General features: G+C 43.3%; 1 protein-coding gene across 1 annotated transcript in view; it reads right to left on the bottom strand.

Moving 5' to 3' along the window:
- THEM4 (thioesterase superfamily member 4) overlaps positions 1-3,161 on the bottom strand; it is a 45,182-nt gene extending 42,021 nt beyond the window's left edge. The window contains exon 1 of the mRNA XM_004026667.4: positions 2,615-3,161. Coding sequence (XP_004026716.1) covers positions 2,615-2,713 — 99 coding nt within the window. The 5' untranslated portion in view covers positions 2,714-3,161. The remainder of the gene's footprint in view (positions 1-2,614) is intronic.
- Positions 3,162-17,125: the final 13,964 nt, after the last annotated feature.

Below are 17,125 nucleotides of genomic sequence, written 5' to 3'. Positions count from 1 at the left end.
GTATCTAGCTACTCTGGTGGGGACTTGGAGAACCTTTGTGTTGACACTCTGTATCTAGCTAATCTGGTGGGGACGTGGAGAACCTTTGTCTCTAGCTCAGGGATTGTAAACGCACCAATCAGGGCCCCGTCAAAACAGACCACTCAGCTCTACCAATCAGCAGGATGTGGGTGGGGCCAGATAAGAGAATAACAGCAGGCTGCCCAAGCCAGCAGTGGCAACCCGCTTGGGTCCCCTTCCACACTGTGGAAGCTTTGTTCTTTTGCTCTTTGCAATAAATCTTGCTGCTGCTCACTCTTTGGGTCCACACTGCCTTTATGAGCTGTAACACTCACTGCGAAGGTCTGCAGCTTCACTCCTGAAGCCAACGAGACCACGAACCCACCGGGAGGAACGAACAACTCCAGACGCACCGCCTTAAGAGCTGTAACACTCACCACGAAGGTCCGCAATTTCACTCTTGAGCCAGCAAGACCATGAACCCACCAGAAGGAAGAAACTCTGAACACATCCGAACATCAGAAGGAACAAACGCCGGACATGCCGCCTTTAAGAACTATAACACTCACCACGAGAGTCCGCGACTTCTTTCTTGAAGTCAGTAAGACCAAGAACCCATCAATTCCAACACAGTATGTAATCCTGAATTATGCACCTGTCACAATTTGATGAATTAATTGCCTTTGTTCTGCCTCTGTATCCTTGCTTTCACGCCACTACGCTTCATGCCACTGTAAGCTTGTTTCAAGCTAGCCCACCCCCTTTTAGAAGTGTGTATTAAAGTCAAGTGCTGTCTTTGTTCTGGGCCCAGTTTTTGGATGTTAGTCCGCTGGGTCTGAGTGCACTCAATAAAGTTCTCCTGTCTCACCCCATGGCCTCTCCCGTCCTCCTTCATTCCTGCAACAGAAGTATGAGTGAAATGGGGACTCAAAACCTCTCACTTTCGTTTCTGAGCCTTTTGGGCTTATGGCATTCCTCTTCTTTTTGGGGGGACAGCAACGGCACCTATTCTTCTTTTTACAATACTGGAGGTGGTCCACACCCACCCCAATGGTCACCAGTGCACTCACAAGACAGTTGGGTGGGGTAGCTCCCTGGCCCCACTTCTTTACTGGCTGGGGTGCATGGTGGTGTCTGCAGCATGTGTGTGTGGTGTCCAATAGCCACACAGGGCAGGAATGAGCCACAGCCACTGCCCAGGCCCCAAGGCGCCAGCATGGCTAGCTGGCATTCCCTACCAGGTGCCTGCAGTCTCCCCCTCCCCATTCCAGGGAGTCTAGCTCTGTCCCACAGCAATTAAGCTCCTCTCTCTGGTGGAGGAACCATTTGCATAGGAATAAGAGGTTCTTCCCCCAGGCATCCTTATCTCCTCTCCAACCCATCAGCAGTATACTTTTAAAGGAGGTTTTTCTTTTCCTTTTGGAAGACGTTTTGCTCTTTTGGGAATGATGAGGATTACTGTTTATATTTTCTGTAAAGTTTTGTGAGAAAGGATTTGTGAGGTAAGTCTTAAGCTGTAGCCAATCTGTGTGTTTTGCATGTCTTTCTGTATGCTCCACAGCAAACTTCGCTGCAGGCCTCCATCTTGTTTTACGTCCTTGGGGGCATGGCCTGTAACCCCATTGCATAGCTTCGTTTAGCCTGGCGTGGCCCAGATTCATCCTGGCTTAGGGAATGAGTCCTTTCTGGTTTGGTATCTGTATGCCCTTTCGCTATTTGTCGATTCCCCTGCCCTCCACCAACCACCTTGGATTTTCCTTTCTCTGAGCCTTTAAGTAAAGTTTGAAAGCCAGAAATATTGGCTGCTTGGTGGAGCTAAAGTTAGATAATAAGGGTGTTAAAAGAATTTTCTTAAGGAGTGCTCAGCTTAATTAAAAGTGGATATCTAAGTTGTAATTATATTTATAAGGCCTTTATGTTTTCCTTTTCTTGGACCTTATTTTGCTGGAAAAAGTGTTTCTTTTCGGTCGACTGAGTTATTTTTCTCCATTTTGCCTTGCCACTTTTAATGCCTGCATAAGAGGGGCGATCTCTGTTTTCCTCATGGAACCCCAGGAATTAAAAGCAGATAGATCCCTCTCCCTGTGATGAAAGATCTTATGGCAACTGGGTTTTCTTCTGCCTGTCTGTGTAGTTATATATGTGTTGTGTGTGATGTCTATAAAAAGAGCTCTAATTAATTGACCTAAAGGAAGATAAGCGTTTGGATCAAATATTTTTTTAAAGGGAAGATAAAAGCTGTGGTATCTTTTAGTTCACGTCACTTTAATCTTTGAAAAATAAAAACAGCCTCAAATATTATTGGTAAAACACAGATGTTGTCAAAATATAAATAGATGGACTAAATTATGCAGTTCAGGTAGCGCCCTGCCGACCCTGTCTCTTAAAAAACAAAAAAACGGGGTCACCTTTCCATCCCTTTTCTAACGGTTTGAATCTCAGGACTGAGTATTCCTAGGCCCCTGTTGCTTATGCTGCCCTGTGGTGCCCAGGTGAGCTTTTATTCTGAGATTGGCTGGTTGGGGTATGGATAACAATCGAAGGCTCTGTTACCGCAGGCGTGTTTCTGACTGAGTCCTGCTCCCGCCCCATGCCCGAGGGTGCCCAGACTCACCAGCTCGGGTCGCGGCTCGCTTCCCGGCAGGCGCCGGCCTACCGGCGGCCGGCACACAACCCCCAGCGTGCGGAGGCGCGCGGCGCAGCTCCTCAGCATGGCTCCGGGCCGCGGGGCCGCGCTTGCTCTAGCCCTGGACGGCGCACTCTACCTCCGCCACAAGAGCGCGCGTGCGAGTTAACCCCTGGGGTGGGCGCAGGGCGGGGCTTGGCGAGGAGGCGGTGCGCACTACTGGCGGCTGGCTGGCCGGGGTGTGAGGCCGGCGGGGTCCGGGTAGGGCATCGCTGTTGAGTCTATCTTCTGGTTCCGGCCTTTTCTTTCCGAAGACCTCCCGCTGCGGCCAAGAGCCGGGCCACTTCCGGGGCTTCTCAAAGGCAAGAGGAGCGCGGTCGGAGCGGATCCCGGTTATCGCCTTGGGCTCCTCAGCCCCTCAGCCCCGGAACCCGCGTGCCGACTGGAGGCTTTGCGGTCATCCTTCCCACGTGACCCAGGGCGAACGCAGTGCTCCGTGTCCCCAAGTAGTTATCCCTCCCCCGGAAGACTGAAGTCCCTGGGGCGGGTAGGAGGAGCGCACGCTAGGAGTAGTATGAATAAAGTGTTTTCTTGGAGGTCATGGGCAAGTCTCTGGACAGGGTTGATAGTGCTGATTTATAGAGGGCAGTCTGGGCACAAAGAGCATTTATACGATCGAAAAGCTGCTTTCCCTGCCAACAGCCCCATACCCTCCCCAGGAGCGCGCTTACGCCTTAAAAGACTCTTTTGTTATGTAAACTGACAGTTAAATTATATTACAAACGAAGGTAATGGATACTAAAGGGGTAACAGGTATTGTAACTATTTTACTGTTATCAATGCTTTTGAGGTTACTTACCTCGCTTGTATTCGTATGGTGGGAATACTAGGCACATACCTTCTGAGCTTCGAATTCAGTAACCTCACTGGGACCTTGAAATCGGACTGGGTTGGAGTATTCCCATTACTCAGATAATGCAAATCCGGGCCATCATACCCCTTTATTTTTAAATGCTTACCAGTATGCCATAGCCCTAGTCCATCCTAAGGTGAAGACTCTAATGGTTTTTTTTTGAGACAGAGTCTTGCAGAGATACTGCTATTGCACTTCAGCCTGGGCAACATACTGATGCCCCATCTCAAAAAAGCAATAAATTAAAAAGAAAACTCCAATGACCTGAATGCATTAGATATTTTGCCTTGATTCCTTTCCCATGAACAACTCCAGCAGTTTGTCAGTAGGTAAGAACACCTAGATACATTTTAAGCCTACACTATTAACTGGGGGAAGGTGTAACATTCTGAGAGAAAGGGAATTGGGGAGAGAAGGCAATGCAGTTAGGAGAGGCCCCTTGGAATCCTAGAGCTACTGAACCGAAGATCAGGCATAAAGGATGGTTGTTGAGATTCTCTAATTCTAAGAGGTTGTATTCTGATATCTCCTAAGCACCCCCCCCAACCTCCCACATTCCCTTTATCTCAGTTGTCTTCCTTTTTAATATATTAATAGTATTGCAGTTTCCTGGTGGCAGGGATGGGGTCAGATTGCCTTATTAATTGTAACAATGCGCACGTAGTGCTTGAATACTTACTTAGCAGCAAGAATCCAAAGTATCTTTGGTGTCTGTTGTCTTCCCATGTTGTGCGTGCAGATGGAGGCAAGAGCATAACGTAAACCTCTAAAATTGAGATGACTACTGTTAATGAATAGAAAAGTTTATTCAGGTAACTTAAAATTGCATCTATTTACAATTTACAGTGTAGTCAAATCAATCAAAACCTATAGACTTCAACCCTGCTAAGATTGTCTATATGATTAATGTACCAATAGCTCACCTAACAGCTTCCTTTTGTTTTTTTGAGATGGAGTCTTACTCTGTTTCCCAGGCTGGAAGTGCAATGGCATGATCTTGGCTCACTGCAACCTCTGCCTCCAGGGTTCAAGCGATTCTCCCTGCCTCAACCTCCCGAGTAGGTGGGATTACAGGCGCATGCCACCACATCTGGCTAATTTTTATATTTTTGGTAGAGACGGGGTTTCACCCTGTTGGCCAGGCTGGTCTTGAACTCCTGACCTCAAGTGATCTGCCTGCCTCCCAAAGTGCTGGAATTACCAGCATGAGCCACTGCACTCGGCACCTATCAGCTTCTTAAAAGACCTTAGACTTAGGGCAATTAGAGGTCAGTTACACTGAGTTTAAACTTCATTAAATTTTAACTCTAAATTTTTCAAGTAGCGGCAGTGCATTTAGTTAAGTCATCCACACTCTTGCATGGCTTACTCTGGGATATTCGTGTTGACAGCACATATAAAATGTCTGGTCAGATTTGGAAGAGGAAGGGCAGGTTACAGTCTAGAAATAGGATTGATAGGCTATGGAAGTGGAGGAGTTTGAAGCTTGTATGGTTTAGGCAAGGAACAAATGTTCAATCTTGATAGAACTAGGCTTCGAATAAGCCAATGGTATGAAACTTAATAGTCTTCTCACCATTCTTTAATTTTGTAGACAGCTTTATTGAGGTGTAGTTGCCATAGGATGGGCACAGTGGCTCATACCTGTAATTCCAGCACTTTGGGAGGCTGAGGTGGTTGGATCACCTGAGGTCAGGAGTTTGAGACCAGCCGGGCCAACATGGTGAAACCCCGTCTCTGCTAAAAATACAAAAATTAAGGCCGGGCGCAGTGGCTCACTCCTATAATCCCAGCACTTTGTGAGGCTGCAGCGGGCAGATCACGAGGTCAGAAGATTGAGACCGTCCTGGCTAACAAGGTGAAACCCTGTCTCTACTAAAAATACAAAAAATTAACCGGGCGTGGTGGCGGGCGCCTGTAGTCCCAGCTACTCGGGAGTGTGAGGCAGGAGAATGGCGTGAACGTGGGAGGCGGAGCTTGCAGTGAGCCAAGATCGCGCCACTGCACTCCAGCCTGGGCGACAGAGTAAGACTGAGTCTCAAAAAAAAAAAAAAAAAAAAAACAAAGTTAGCCAGGTGTGGTGGCGCATGCCTGTAATCCCAGCTACTTGAGAGGCTGAGGCAGGAGAATCGCTTGAACCTGTCAGATGGAGGTTGCAGTGAGCCGAGATCGCGCCATTGTACTCCAGCCTGGGCAACAAGAACGAAACTCCATCTCAAAAAAAAAAAAAAAAAAAAAAAGCCAGAGGCAGTGGCTCATGCCTGTAATCCCAACACTTTAGGAGGCTGTGGCAGGCAGATCACAAGGTCGGGAGTTCAAGACCAGCCTGACCAACATGGTGAAACCCCATCTTTACTAAAAACACAAAAATTAGCTGGGCATGGTGGCGTGCACCTGTAATCCCAGCTACTCAGGAGGCTGAGGCAGGAGAATTGCTTGAACCCGGGAGGCGGAGGTTGCAGTGAGCCAGGATTGCACCACTGCACTCCAGCCTGGGTGACAGAATGAGACTCCGTCTCAAAAAAAAAAAAAAAAAAAGAGATAGTTGACATAAACTGAACATATTTAAAGTATACAATTGGATGTTTTCATACAAGTTTACACTCATGCAAACATCACCATAATCAAGATAATGAGCCACAAAATATTACCCACAAATTTGCTCATGCCCTTTTGTAAATCCTGCCTTCTATCGTACAGTACTTTCTGTCACTGTAGATTAATTTGCATTTTCTAGAGTTTTATATAAATGGAATTATATAGTATGTACTTTTTGTGGTCTGGATTTTTTAAATACCCTATAACTATTTTGAGATTCATCCATGTTTTGCTTATGTCAAGAATTTATTTTTTAAAATTGCTGAGTAGTATTCCATTGTATGGATGTACCACAATTTTTCTATTCACCCATGGATGACCATTTGGCTTATTTCCAGTTTTTGTGAATTACAAATATAGCTGCTGTGAGTACAAGTCTTTGTATGGATGTATGCCTTCATTTCTCTTGGGTAAATATCTAAGAGTAGAATGGTTGGATCATGTGGTAGATGTATGTTTAACTGTTTAAGAAACTGCCAAACTTTTCCAAAGTAGTTGTATCATTTTACCAGCAGTGCATAAGGATTTCAGTTCCTCCATATCCTTGCCAACCTTCGGTATGGTCAATCTTTTATGTTTTAGCCATTGTAACTAGATGTGTGTAAGTATTTTATTGTGGTTTTAATTGACATTTTCCTAATGATGAATAATGTAGGACATCTATGGGCTTATTTTTCATCTGTGTATCTTCTTCATTGAAACGTCTATTCAAATATTTTGCCCATTTAAAATAATGAGATATTTGTATTCTTATTATTGCACTTATGAATGCACCTCTGATAACATTTCACATCTAAATTTTAAGTTAAATTTCAAACCTTGCATTTATAAGAAAACTGAATGACAGCGTGATGCTAGCTGCTTTAATATTTCTTGCTGAATTTTTCTTGGATTTGTTGTCATAGGTCTCACTCTTGGAAAGGATGTATTCTTGAATTGTTATCCATGGGGCAAGGCACCAAAATGAGTCTCCGGCTGGGTGAAGGGTCCATCTTCCCTTTCAGTAGTGGAAGAAGGGTGACTGTGAAAGAGGAGGTTGAAAAGAGGAATTGCAGGCTCATTTTTAGGTAGATAGAATTTATCTGCATCATTAATATTTTAATATAATGTACAGAGTTATTGTGTGGTTCTTTTTTTTAACCATCATACAATATGTCCATGTAATGTTGTATGGTTCTTGAAGTCATTTTAATCACATGGAGGAGAGGGAGATTTCTACTTGTGGGGTGTCAGGTAGATGGTATTGTCATTTACTACCTGTCATATGCTTTAGCTGCACAGGTCTCCTTTCAGCTCCTGGAATGCTGCAGGCTCTTTTCTGCCCCAGGGCCTTCTTGTGTGTTGATGTTCTGCTTGTAATGCTCTTTCCCCCTACTCTTTCGTAGCTAACTCCTACTAAATTTTTGGTGTCAGCATAATTGCCACTTTCTTAGGGAGGCCTTCCCTGAACAAAGTGCTTACCAGGTTTCAGACAGTATGCTAAGTGCTTTATATACATGATTTTATTTAATCTGAATTAGGTCTTCATTAAATTCTCTCAGAGTGCTGAAACTTTTCCTTTAAAGCAATTATTATAGTTTGTAGTTAAATATATATTTGTGTGCTACCTGTCTCTCTGAGGAGACTATAGGCTTTTTCCATGTCTCTTTGGTGTACCCATGCATTCAGTGACGTGCAGATCTTAGACACTCAAAAATAATTGTTGAATGAACTAATGAGTGGGAAACATTTGGAAGGAGGGCTGGGATCTTCTTTTCTCTCTCAACTTTTTCTCTTTAGTTATCTCATCAATTCCCATGGTTTAAATACCTTTTATTTGCTGATGAATCTTAACTTTTTATCTCTAGTTCAAAGTTCTCTTCATTTAATCATCAGGATAATCATGTGAGATTACCATTATTATCCCTATTTTACAGCTGAAACACCTGGAGAAAATTATATATTCCCATGCCATCATCAAATGTAGGCTTTCATGGATGTTATGATATATTCCCAAGAAAGTTCTGTTATATCATTGTCATTACAGAGTGCTGCAGCACCATAAGACAGGGTGAACATTAAAAAAAAAATTAAAAAATACAGAGTGCTGGGTTGGTCTTTTTCAACATTGCCTTTGTTGAATTCAGAGTTAAGGGCACCTGTAGGATTTGTTATGTAAAGACACCTGGATTGACAGACCAACCAAGCTGTTACATGAAAATTCTGGTAATGAGTGAGGTGGGATGAACTGGATAAGCAGCAATCTTTACAGAATTCTAACTTAAGAAAGCTTATTTTTGCCTTGGTATACTGTGAATAATAAAAAAGTATCATTTATAAATACTTACAAATGCTTAATATAGATTTTGAGTCACCAACATGTGACTAAAGGAACAAATCCACTTCTGTAGTTGTGGGATCACTGCAGGCCAGACTTCCTTTAGTATTGTATGAAACCATTTAGGGTTGACACTAATTCAAATATCTTAAGAGTCTCAAAAAGAAAACCTACAATAGATGAATAGTGAAACTGTCCTTGTGCAAGTTACTAAATCCCTGAGCAGGTACAGTAGAAGCTAAGTCTTGAGGGACAAGTTGGAGTTGGCCCAGCAAATGAGGCAAAAGAGGACATTGCAGGTTCTGTGTCAAAGGACAGCATGAAGTCACCTGGCAAGTTCAGGACACTACTGAGAGTTTCCGTGGAGTTTGGGCATCCAGTAAGAGGGGGTTGTGGTGAAAGATGAGGCTGAAAAGGCTGGAGAAGCAGGCTGGGGCTTCAAGATCCCAAAGGACTCTATTCTCCTATATGTGCTTAGAGATCACTCTGGAGGAAATGGAGAGCTACAGGGAGACTGTTACTAGAGGACTGGCATTATCTGATTGATATTTTAAAAGGATCATGATAGAGGCTCCGGGGAAATTGCATTGGAATCAAGGAAACACTTGAGTGCTTTGTGGGGATTGATAGAGTGAGGGGATTTGGTAATGGATGAGGCCAAGGGCAGGGGAAAGAAGGAGGACTAAGATGTTATCCAGGTTTCTTGGACTACAAATAGTGGAGGTACCCTTTAGAAAGGGAAAAGGAGGAGTATATTTAGGGGCACAGGGAAGAAAAGTGAGTTCTTTTCTGGATACGTTGAGTTGAAGGTACCGCAGAGATAATAGAATAGTTTGGAACTTAAGATAAAGGTCTGAAAGTGTCCTTTTTTTAGAACACAGAACATATTAGAGACAGCTGCTCAGTAAGAGCAGCTGAGGTGGGGAGGTGAGGCTGGAGGAATGAGTGGGAGGTAAACATACAAACAGGAGTAGACTGACTACTCTTCAGACCTCTTATAGTGAGAAGAGAGGACAGCAGCCAGAGGTGAAGAAAGGATTGTTTTTAAAGAAACATGGTGCTTTCTGTTTTTTAAATACTGAGAAGAAAGTCTAACGATCAAGTTTGATGAGACTAAATTTATGTTGCAAACATATTAGTCTTATAGTGTTTATCTTTGATAGAAATGGGGGTGACTGTAAAGAGAATAATTATGTTTCTGAGGAAAAACTATAGTACACCTGTTATTAGGTTGTACTCCTATTCATTGTTTTCAAATTTTTATTGTCTACCTGTATACCGGACTGGATCCTGTATTCTAGTTTCCTTCAGTATCTGGCTATAATTTTCCAACTAAGAACAAAAATTGCTCTGTTCCTAAAGCCCCAGAGCTGAAGCTTGACAACTCAATGTAAATTTTAAGGGACAAGCCTCATGCCCGATGTGTGGACCACACCAAGTTCACCAAACTGCCCGATGCCATAACCAGAGACATTCAAACTACAAACCCACATGAGTTGTTAACTTTATCATGGGGAGTTTTTCTCAAGACTGTCGGAACAGCTGAGTGCAATGGCTCATGCCTGTAATCCTAGTGCTTTGGGAGGCTGAGGCAGGTGAATTGCTGGGCCCAGGAGTTTGAGACTAGCCTGGGCAACGTGGCGAAATCTCGTCTCTAAAAAAAATACAAAAATTAGCCAGGCACGGTGGTGCATGCCTGTAGTCCCAGCTACTCAAAAGGCTGATGTGGGAGGATGACTTGAGCCCAGGAGGTGGAGGTTGCAGTGAGCTGAGATCATGCCACTGCCACTGCACTCCAGCCTGGGTGACAGAGCTACACCCTGTCTCCAAAAAACAAACAAACAAATAAACAGATAAAACTGTCAGAACAAGACCCTGCCATAATGAGACTATTATTTCCCTTAATTTTTCCTTGTTTATGCCTATCTTTTTTGTCTGGCAGAATAATGCTATCGTTAGAATTTCACAATCAGTAGCTTCTGTGGGTGACTTGCAAATTGTCATTCCATACTTTAACTCAGTCATGAGATTTTCTATTAGCTGAACAAGAAGGAATCATTGCAGTTGCTAACACTTCTTGTTGCACAGGGATAAATACATCAGGTATCATAGAGACTGGGCTGAAAAGATAGACCGGCTACTTGGTTAAGATCGATATACTCCTCATCTGGCTCATTCTTCAATCTATTCTATTTTAGTTGGTTTGTTTCATGAGGACCCTAGCTAAGAAGCATACTCCAGACTCTTGATATTATCCTCCTGAGAGTAATAATAGTAGTCTGTCTGTTGCACTGTATGCGCTCAAAAAGTTTTAAATGTTTGTGGCTGGGTGTGGTGGCTCACACCTGTAATCCCAGCACTTTGAGAGGCTGAGGTGGGCGGACCACCTGAGGTCAGGATTTTGAGACCAGCCTGGCCAACATGGGGAAACCCTGTCTCTACTAAAAATACAAAAATTAGCTAGACATGGTGGTGCGTGTCTGTAGTCTCAGCTACTCGTGAGGCTGAGGCAGGAGAATCGCTTGAACCTGGGAGGCAGAGGTTGCAGTGAACTGAGATTACACCACTGCACTCCACCAGGGTGACAGAGCGAGACTCCATCTCAAAAAAAAAAAAGTTTTAAATGTTTGCATACAGCCATCTGTTGAACGTCAAATAGTCTGTCTTTGGCTGGAATAACAAAAAACTCAAAGAAATGCATGTTGATGAGGACACTGACCTATGAATGATGTGTTGAGACTGGAAACCTAAAATGATGGTAACTGAGACTAGTGCCAATGCCCTTAGTTTTGGTCAGGTTCTCACTTGAGCCTTGACCAAAAGGGGAAAATTGTTAAATAAAAATTATAGGAGGCCATTGTTTTGGACTAAGCTCCTGCACTAGGCCCCAGCAGATCAGAATAAAAATCAAAATGGAGCCAGTCATACTAAAGTTTAATGTAACCAAACCAAAACTAAGTTGTTATTTGACCTTCCTAGAAATCAGGAGAGAGAGGACAGCTTAATTTCCCAAACAGGCATGATAATAAAGTTTCGTCTGCCCTAATCATTACCAAAAAATGTAACCTGATGTTAACAATTTTCTCCATTGTTCTGTTTCCTCTTCTCACTGTACAAGGAAAGTAACTGTGAAATGAGTTATCCGCTCTTTGTTCTTTGTTTCTGATTTCTTCAGCCCTTCTCTGTCTGTAAAACCAATCTCCTCTGCTCAGCTCATTGGAACACTATTCTGTTTTATAGAATGAGGTTTTGTTTTATTCTAGAATTGCAAATAAAGCCAATTGAGGTCTTCAAACTAAATATTTTGGAATTGTATCCTTTGACACCCCCATTAAGCACTTTCTATATCTAGCCTCTGCCTGTTTCAACATACTCAAACCTCTTTCACATAAAACAATCATGCAACAGAAACTCTCACACCTATACCCTTCATCCATTGCTACCCCTCTTTCCACCAAAGACAACGTTCCAAAAAAAAAAAAAAAAAAAGAAAAACCCAAACCAACCTACATTTAAAAAACTCTTTTTGTTCTGGCCCCAGGTATTATTGAATTGTCATTCACAACTGCCAAGTTTAGTGAATATTTGTCAAGCCTTGTCTTACTTAATGTCTTCACAGCAATTAAGAGTATAAATCACCTTTCTTTAAACTTCCTTTTCCCTTGGTTTCCATACGAACTCATCTAAGTTTAATTCCTATATCTCTGGAAATTTGTTTCTTCATGGAATCACCTACTTTCTTATTAAATTTGGGAATATTTGCCCTTTGGACTCTCTTTTCACATTGTGTGGTCTTCTGGCAACATTAGCTACTCTTTGCCTAGATTCTGATAGAAAGCTTGGGTTTAAATTTGACTCTGACCCTTCCTGGCTGAGGGACTGGGTTTTCCAAATAACAACCAATTCTTCAGTTCTCTGACACCAATGGGGTGTTCTACATTTGAATTAAAATCTGACACTAACTACACCGGGTTAGCACAGACCCCATGTTAACCTTGTGCTTAATCCCACAAGACTGCCCTCACTTCAGACACCACGAATGGGATTCCCAGACTACCTACACTTTTGCCTAACCAACTATTAATTCTGGGGTTCCCATGACCTCTTTCCTCTTTAGTAATTCCCTATGTGACCAGAAAGAAAAAAATAGATGCCCCTTTATCAACTAATATGGACCCAAAGGTTAAGGAAACAAAATTACCTATGGGTCAAGGGTTCAGGGCCTGGCTGGCATGGCACATTTTGAAATTCCTATGACTAAACTCCCTAAAAATAGGAGCAATCAGGCCGGGTGCGGTGACTCATGCCTGTAATCCCAGCACTCTGGGAGGCCGAGATGGGTGGATCACCTGAGGTCAGGAGTTCAAGACCAGTCTGGCCAATACGGTGAAACCCCATCTCTACTAAAAATACAAAAAATTAGTCAGATGTGGTGGTGGTTGCCTGTAATTCCAGCTACTTGGGAGGCTGAGGCAGGAGAATCTCTTGAACCTGGGAGGCGGAGGTTGCAGTGAGCCGAGATCGCGCCATTGTACTCCAGCCTGGTCAACAAGAGCAAAACTTTGTCTCAGAAAAAAAAAAAGGAGCAATCACCTCTGATTTACAACCAAGACCACTGCAACTCTGATTGGACACAGGACCAGTCTTACAAACATTCTTTCCTAATAAGCAACTACAGACCTCAAGCCAGTTTTAGCCAGCTTATAGAGGCTGCACACAAACCATCTTTGTGTCCTACAGCTCACCTTTTGACATAAAGGCCAACTTCTACTTCATTTTCATTCTAAAATTCTGCCCCAAAGTGAACATAGGATTTATGTAACTATGTTTACCCATTAAACATATATGGGGCTCCCCTCATAAATATGTATAGCCTTTCTCTCAAACTTGCTGAATATCTATCTATTATACTGGTCCTGTGAGGCATAAAATCCAACATATTCTTTCCCTTTGTTAAATGAAGTTTAGCCTAAAGCTACATATTTTAAGTTCTGCCTAAAGGTTTCTCTGTATGTAGTGAACAGTAAGCTAAATGGAAGTGTAAACAGACTGCAATCTACTCTTGTGCCAGCCACTGAGTTTTGGTCAATCAAATGGGACAGCTGTTCAAATTGTTTTCAAATAAGGCAATCGCCAAGTTGTAACCAACCCACCTGTTTCTGTACCTCACTTCCGTTTTCTGTATGTCACTTTCCTTTTTCTGTTCATAAATCTTCCACCACTTGGCTGCACTGGAGTCTCTCTGAGTCTATTCCAGCTCAGGGGCTGCCTGATTAATGAATCGTTCTTTGCTCCATTAAACTCTGATAAATTTAATTTGTCTAAGGTTTTTCTTTTAACACCTTGGAAAAGAGTGTTTTCTTTTAACACCTTGGAAGAGAGAGCACCTTTGGTCCACACTGGAGCCTCTCTCCTGGCTTGCAAACTGATATCACCAATAAAATTCTCCTTTCTACTATTTAGCCATTCTCATGGTCTTTTGGATGACACCTAAAATGATTCACAGAGCTCAGGAAACACTATACTTATGGTAACAGTTTTATTATAAAGAATACAACTCCAGAACAGCCAAATGGAAGAAGAGATGCATGGCGAAAGATATGGCAGGGATGGGGGTGTGGGGTACGGAGAGGGTGACATAACTTCCATGCCCTCTCTGGGCATGCCACCCTTCCAGTACATCAAGTTCACCAACTTAGAAGCTCCCCATGTTATAGAACCGAGCTGGGGTCCACTAGCCCAGTGCAGTAAGAGCAGATATCCACACCGAGGTTTTGCAGCTATGGAAAGGAAGGCATTTGTTTGCAAGGCACCAGACAGCTGGTGCTTAAATCCTGACCCCCTGATGGCTTGCAAGTAATGGTTTTTATTTTTATTTATTTATTTTTTTTGAGACGGAGTCTCGCTCTGTCCCCCAGGCTGTAGTGCAGTGGCGCGATCTCAGCTCACTTCAAGCTCCGCCTCCTGCGTTCACGCCATTCTCCTGCCTCAGCCTCCCAAGTAGATGGGACTACAGGCGCCCGCATCAAGCCCGGCTAATTTTTGTATTTTTAGTAGAGATGGGGTTTCACCGTGTTAGCCAGGATAATCTCGATCTCCTGACCTCGTGATCCGCCAGCCTCGGCCTCCCACAGGCAAGATCATAAATCAATACATGAAGGCTACACATTGGTTTTGGCCTAAAGTGGCAGGATAACTTGAAGGGGATGGCTTACAGGGTCATAGGTAGACTCAAATATTTTCTGATTTGCAATTGGTTAAGAAAGACAAGCTTTGTTTAAAATTTGGGGTCAGCAGAAAATGTTAGATTTGCTTTGTGGTTGTGACTCCATCCAGGTTCCTCAGGAAGAAATTTAGAACAAAGAATTGAGGCAGGAGCATAGCAGAGGGAACTGGAGGTTGGATAAAGGGTGGAATGAGTAGGAGCAGAAGAAAGATAAAGAGGCAGGTGAGCAAAAGCAGAAGCAAGATAAGAAGCAGAAGTTGAGCAAAACCAGAAGTAAGATACAGAAGTGAGTAAGGAGCCCCATGGTTGGCTAGATCTGGACCAAACCAGTAAGGGGCAGCTCCTAAGAGATGGGCATGCCCACTAGAGAGAAAATATATCCTTAAAATGACCCCACAATTACCCATGGTGATTAGCTACTTAAGGCTCATGCATATGGGCTGTATATCATGCATGTACTTAAAATTATGGAATGGAAGCGTCACGCAAATGCACAGAGGCCAAGAAACTGAGCAACCCACCTGTCAATCAAAAGGCACATGCTGGCTAGAGATTAGGTAGTTTGGGGAAGAAAAGAAAAAAACAGGCTGGGCTCAGTGGCTCACACCTGTAATCCCAGCACTTTGGGAGGCCGAGGTGGGTGGATCACTTAAGGTCAGGAGTTGAAGACCAGCCTGGCCAATGTCGTGAAACCCTGTCTCTACTGAAAATACAAAAAAAAAAAAAATTAGCTGGGCATGGTGGCGCACACCTGTAGTCCCAGCTACTTGCGAGGCTGAGGCAGGAGGATCTCTTGAACCTGGGAGGTAGAGGTTGCAGTGAGACGAGATTGTGCCACTGCACTCGAGCCTGGGCGACAGAGCAAGATTCTGTCTCAAAAAAAAAAAAAAAAGACCCCAAATACACCAAACTGATCTCATTTTTCAGAGGTCAGCCTGCTCTTCCCTCTCCGAGAGTGTATTATTGTGCTTGATAAACTTTTGCTGCTTTGCTGTTTGTGCGTGTCACTTCCACTTCTTTGTTCAGGACACCAAGGGCCTGGAACTGTGCAGGACTATCCAGTAACAGAATGGGTGGTCAGAGTTCAGTCTTCAGTGCTCCTGTAACCACCCAGTGGGTTCTCCTTGCCTGCGGCCTAGACAGAGACAGTTTATCAAGACAGGAATTCCAATAGAGAAAGGCTTTAATTTGTGTAGAGCCTCCGTATGGTAGACTGGAGTTTTATTATTACTCAAATCAGTCTCCCCCAAAATTTGGGGATTGCATTTTTTAGGGATAATTTGGTGGGTAGAGGGTTGGGAAGCAGGAATGCTGATTGTTTGGGTGGGAGATGAAACAGGGAATTGAAGCTGTCCTCTTGTGCTGAGTCAGTTTCTGGGTGGGGGCCACAAGACCAAATAAGACAGTTTATTGATCTAGGTGGTGCCAGCTGATCCATTGAGTGCAGGGTCTGCAAAATATCTCAAGCATTGGTCTTAGGTTTTATAATAGTGATGTTATCCTGAGGAGCAGTTTGGGGATATTCGGAATCTTGGCAGCCTCCAGTTGCATGACTCCTAAACCATAATTTCTAATCGTGTGGCTGATTTGGTAGTCTTACAAAGGCAGCCTAGTCCCCAGGCAGGAAGGGGATTTTTTTATGGGAAAGGGCTGTTATAATCTTTGTTTCAAAGTGTTAAACTCTAATAAGTTCCTCCCAAAGTTAGTTCAGCCTGTGCCCAGGAATGAACAAGGACAGCTTGGAGGGTAGAGGCAAGATGGAATTGGTTAGGTCAGATCTCTTTCACCATCATAATATTCTGAGTTATAATTTTTGCAAAGTCAGTTTCAGTCCCTCCCTTTGGGTTTCTAAAGGCAGGAGTAAATTTCAGGAGTAAATAAGGTTATAAAACACCTTCTTCTTAAGATGTGGGCTATGAAGATGGGAAAGGGTGATTAATGACCGCTCTAGCTTCTTCCTGCCAACATGGGGCATAATGGGAGTAGGTGTTGACCCCAAGGTAAGAGGAGTGGAACTGCTTTGCAGCTGTTTGCACATGCTCAAGTGCAATGGGGTTTCAAGGCTTGCATGATAAAGGCATTAGTATTCTCATTTATAATTTTAACACAACATTTAAGTGAACAGTGAATTAGAAGGTAAATAATGAGTCCTAGGATAAAGAGTGAAACTCTTGGCTTCAGAAGTCTTTGTATAATTGATCTTAATCTCTGAGGGATCCAGGTAAATAGCTCCAAGAAACAGTCAGACAGGGGTCACTAGCAGAGAGAGATTTAGGTCAGAGGTTGTTAGACCGATTGGGATAGATGGGAAAGAGCATATTTAAATATACCATTCCATATATTTTTAGTCAGTTTCCTAGTCCTGAGACTAGATCAGTTCAGTTAAATAGCTATTTCTCATATCAGGAGAGTGGCATTGCAGATGGGCTAGGCCTCTATATGTGA

This window comes from Gorilla gorilla, chromosome 1 (assembly GCF_029281585.2).
Source record: "Gorilla gorilla gorilla isolate KB3781 chromosome 1, NHGRI_mGorGor1-v2.1_pri, whole genome shotgun sequence".
Classification (NCBI taxonomy): Eukaryota; Metazoa; Chordata; class Mammalia; order Primates; family Hominidae; genus Gorilla; species Gorilla gorilla.
The sequence above is the reverse complement of the archived record's forward strand: the minus strand, read 5'-3'. Positions and strand labels throughout refer to the sequence as shown.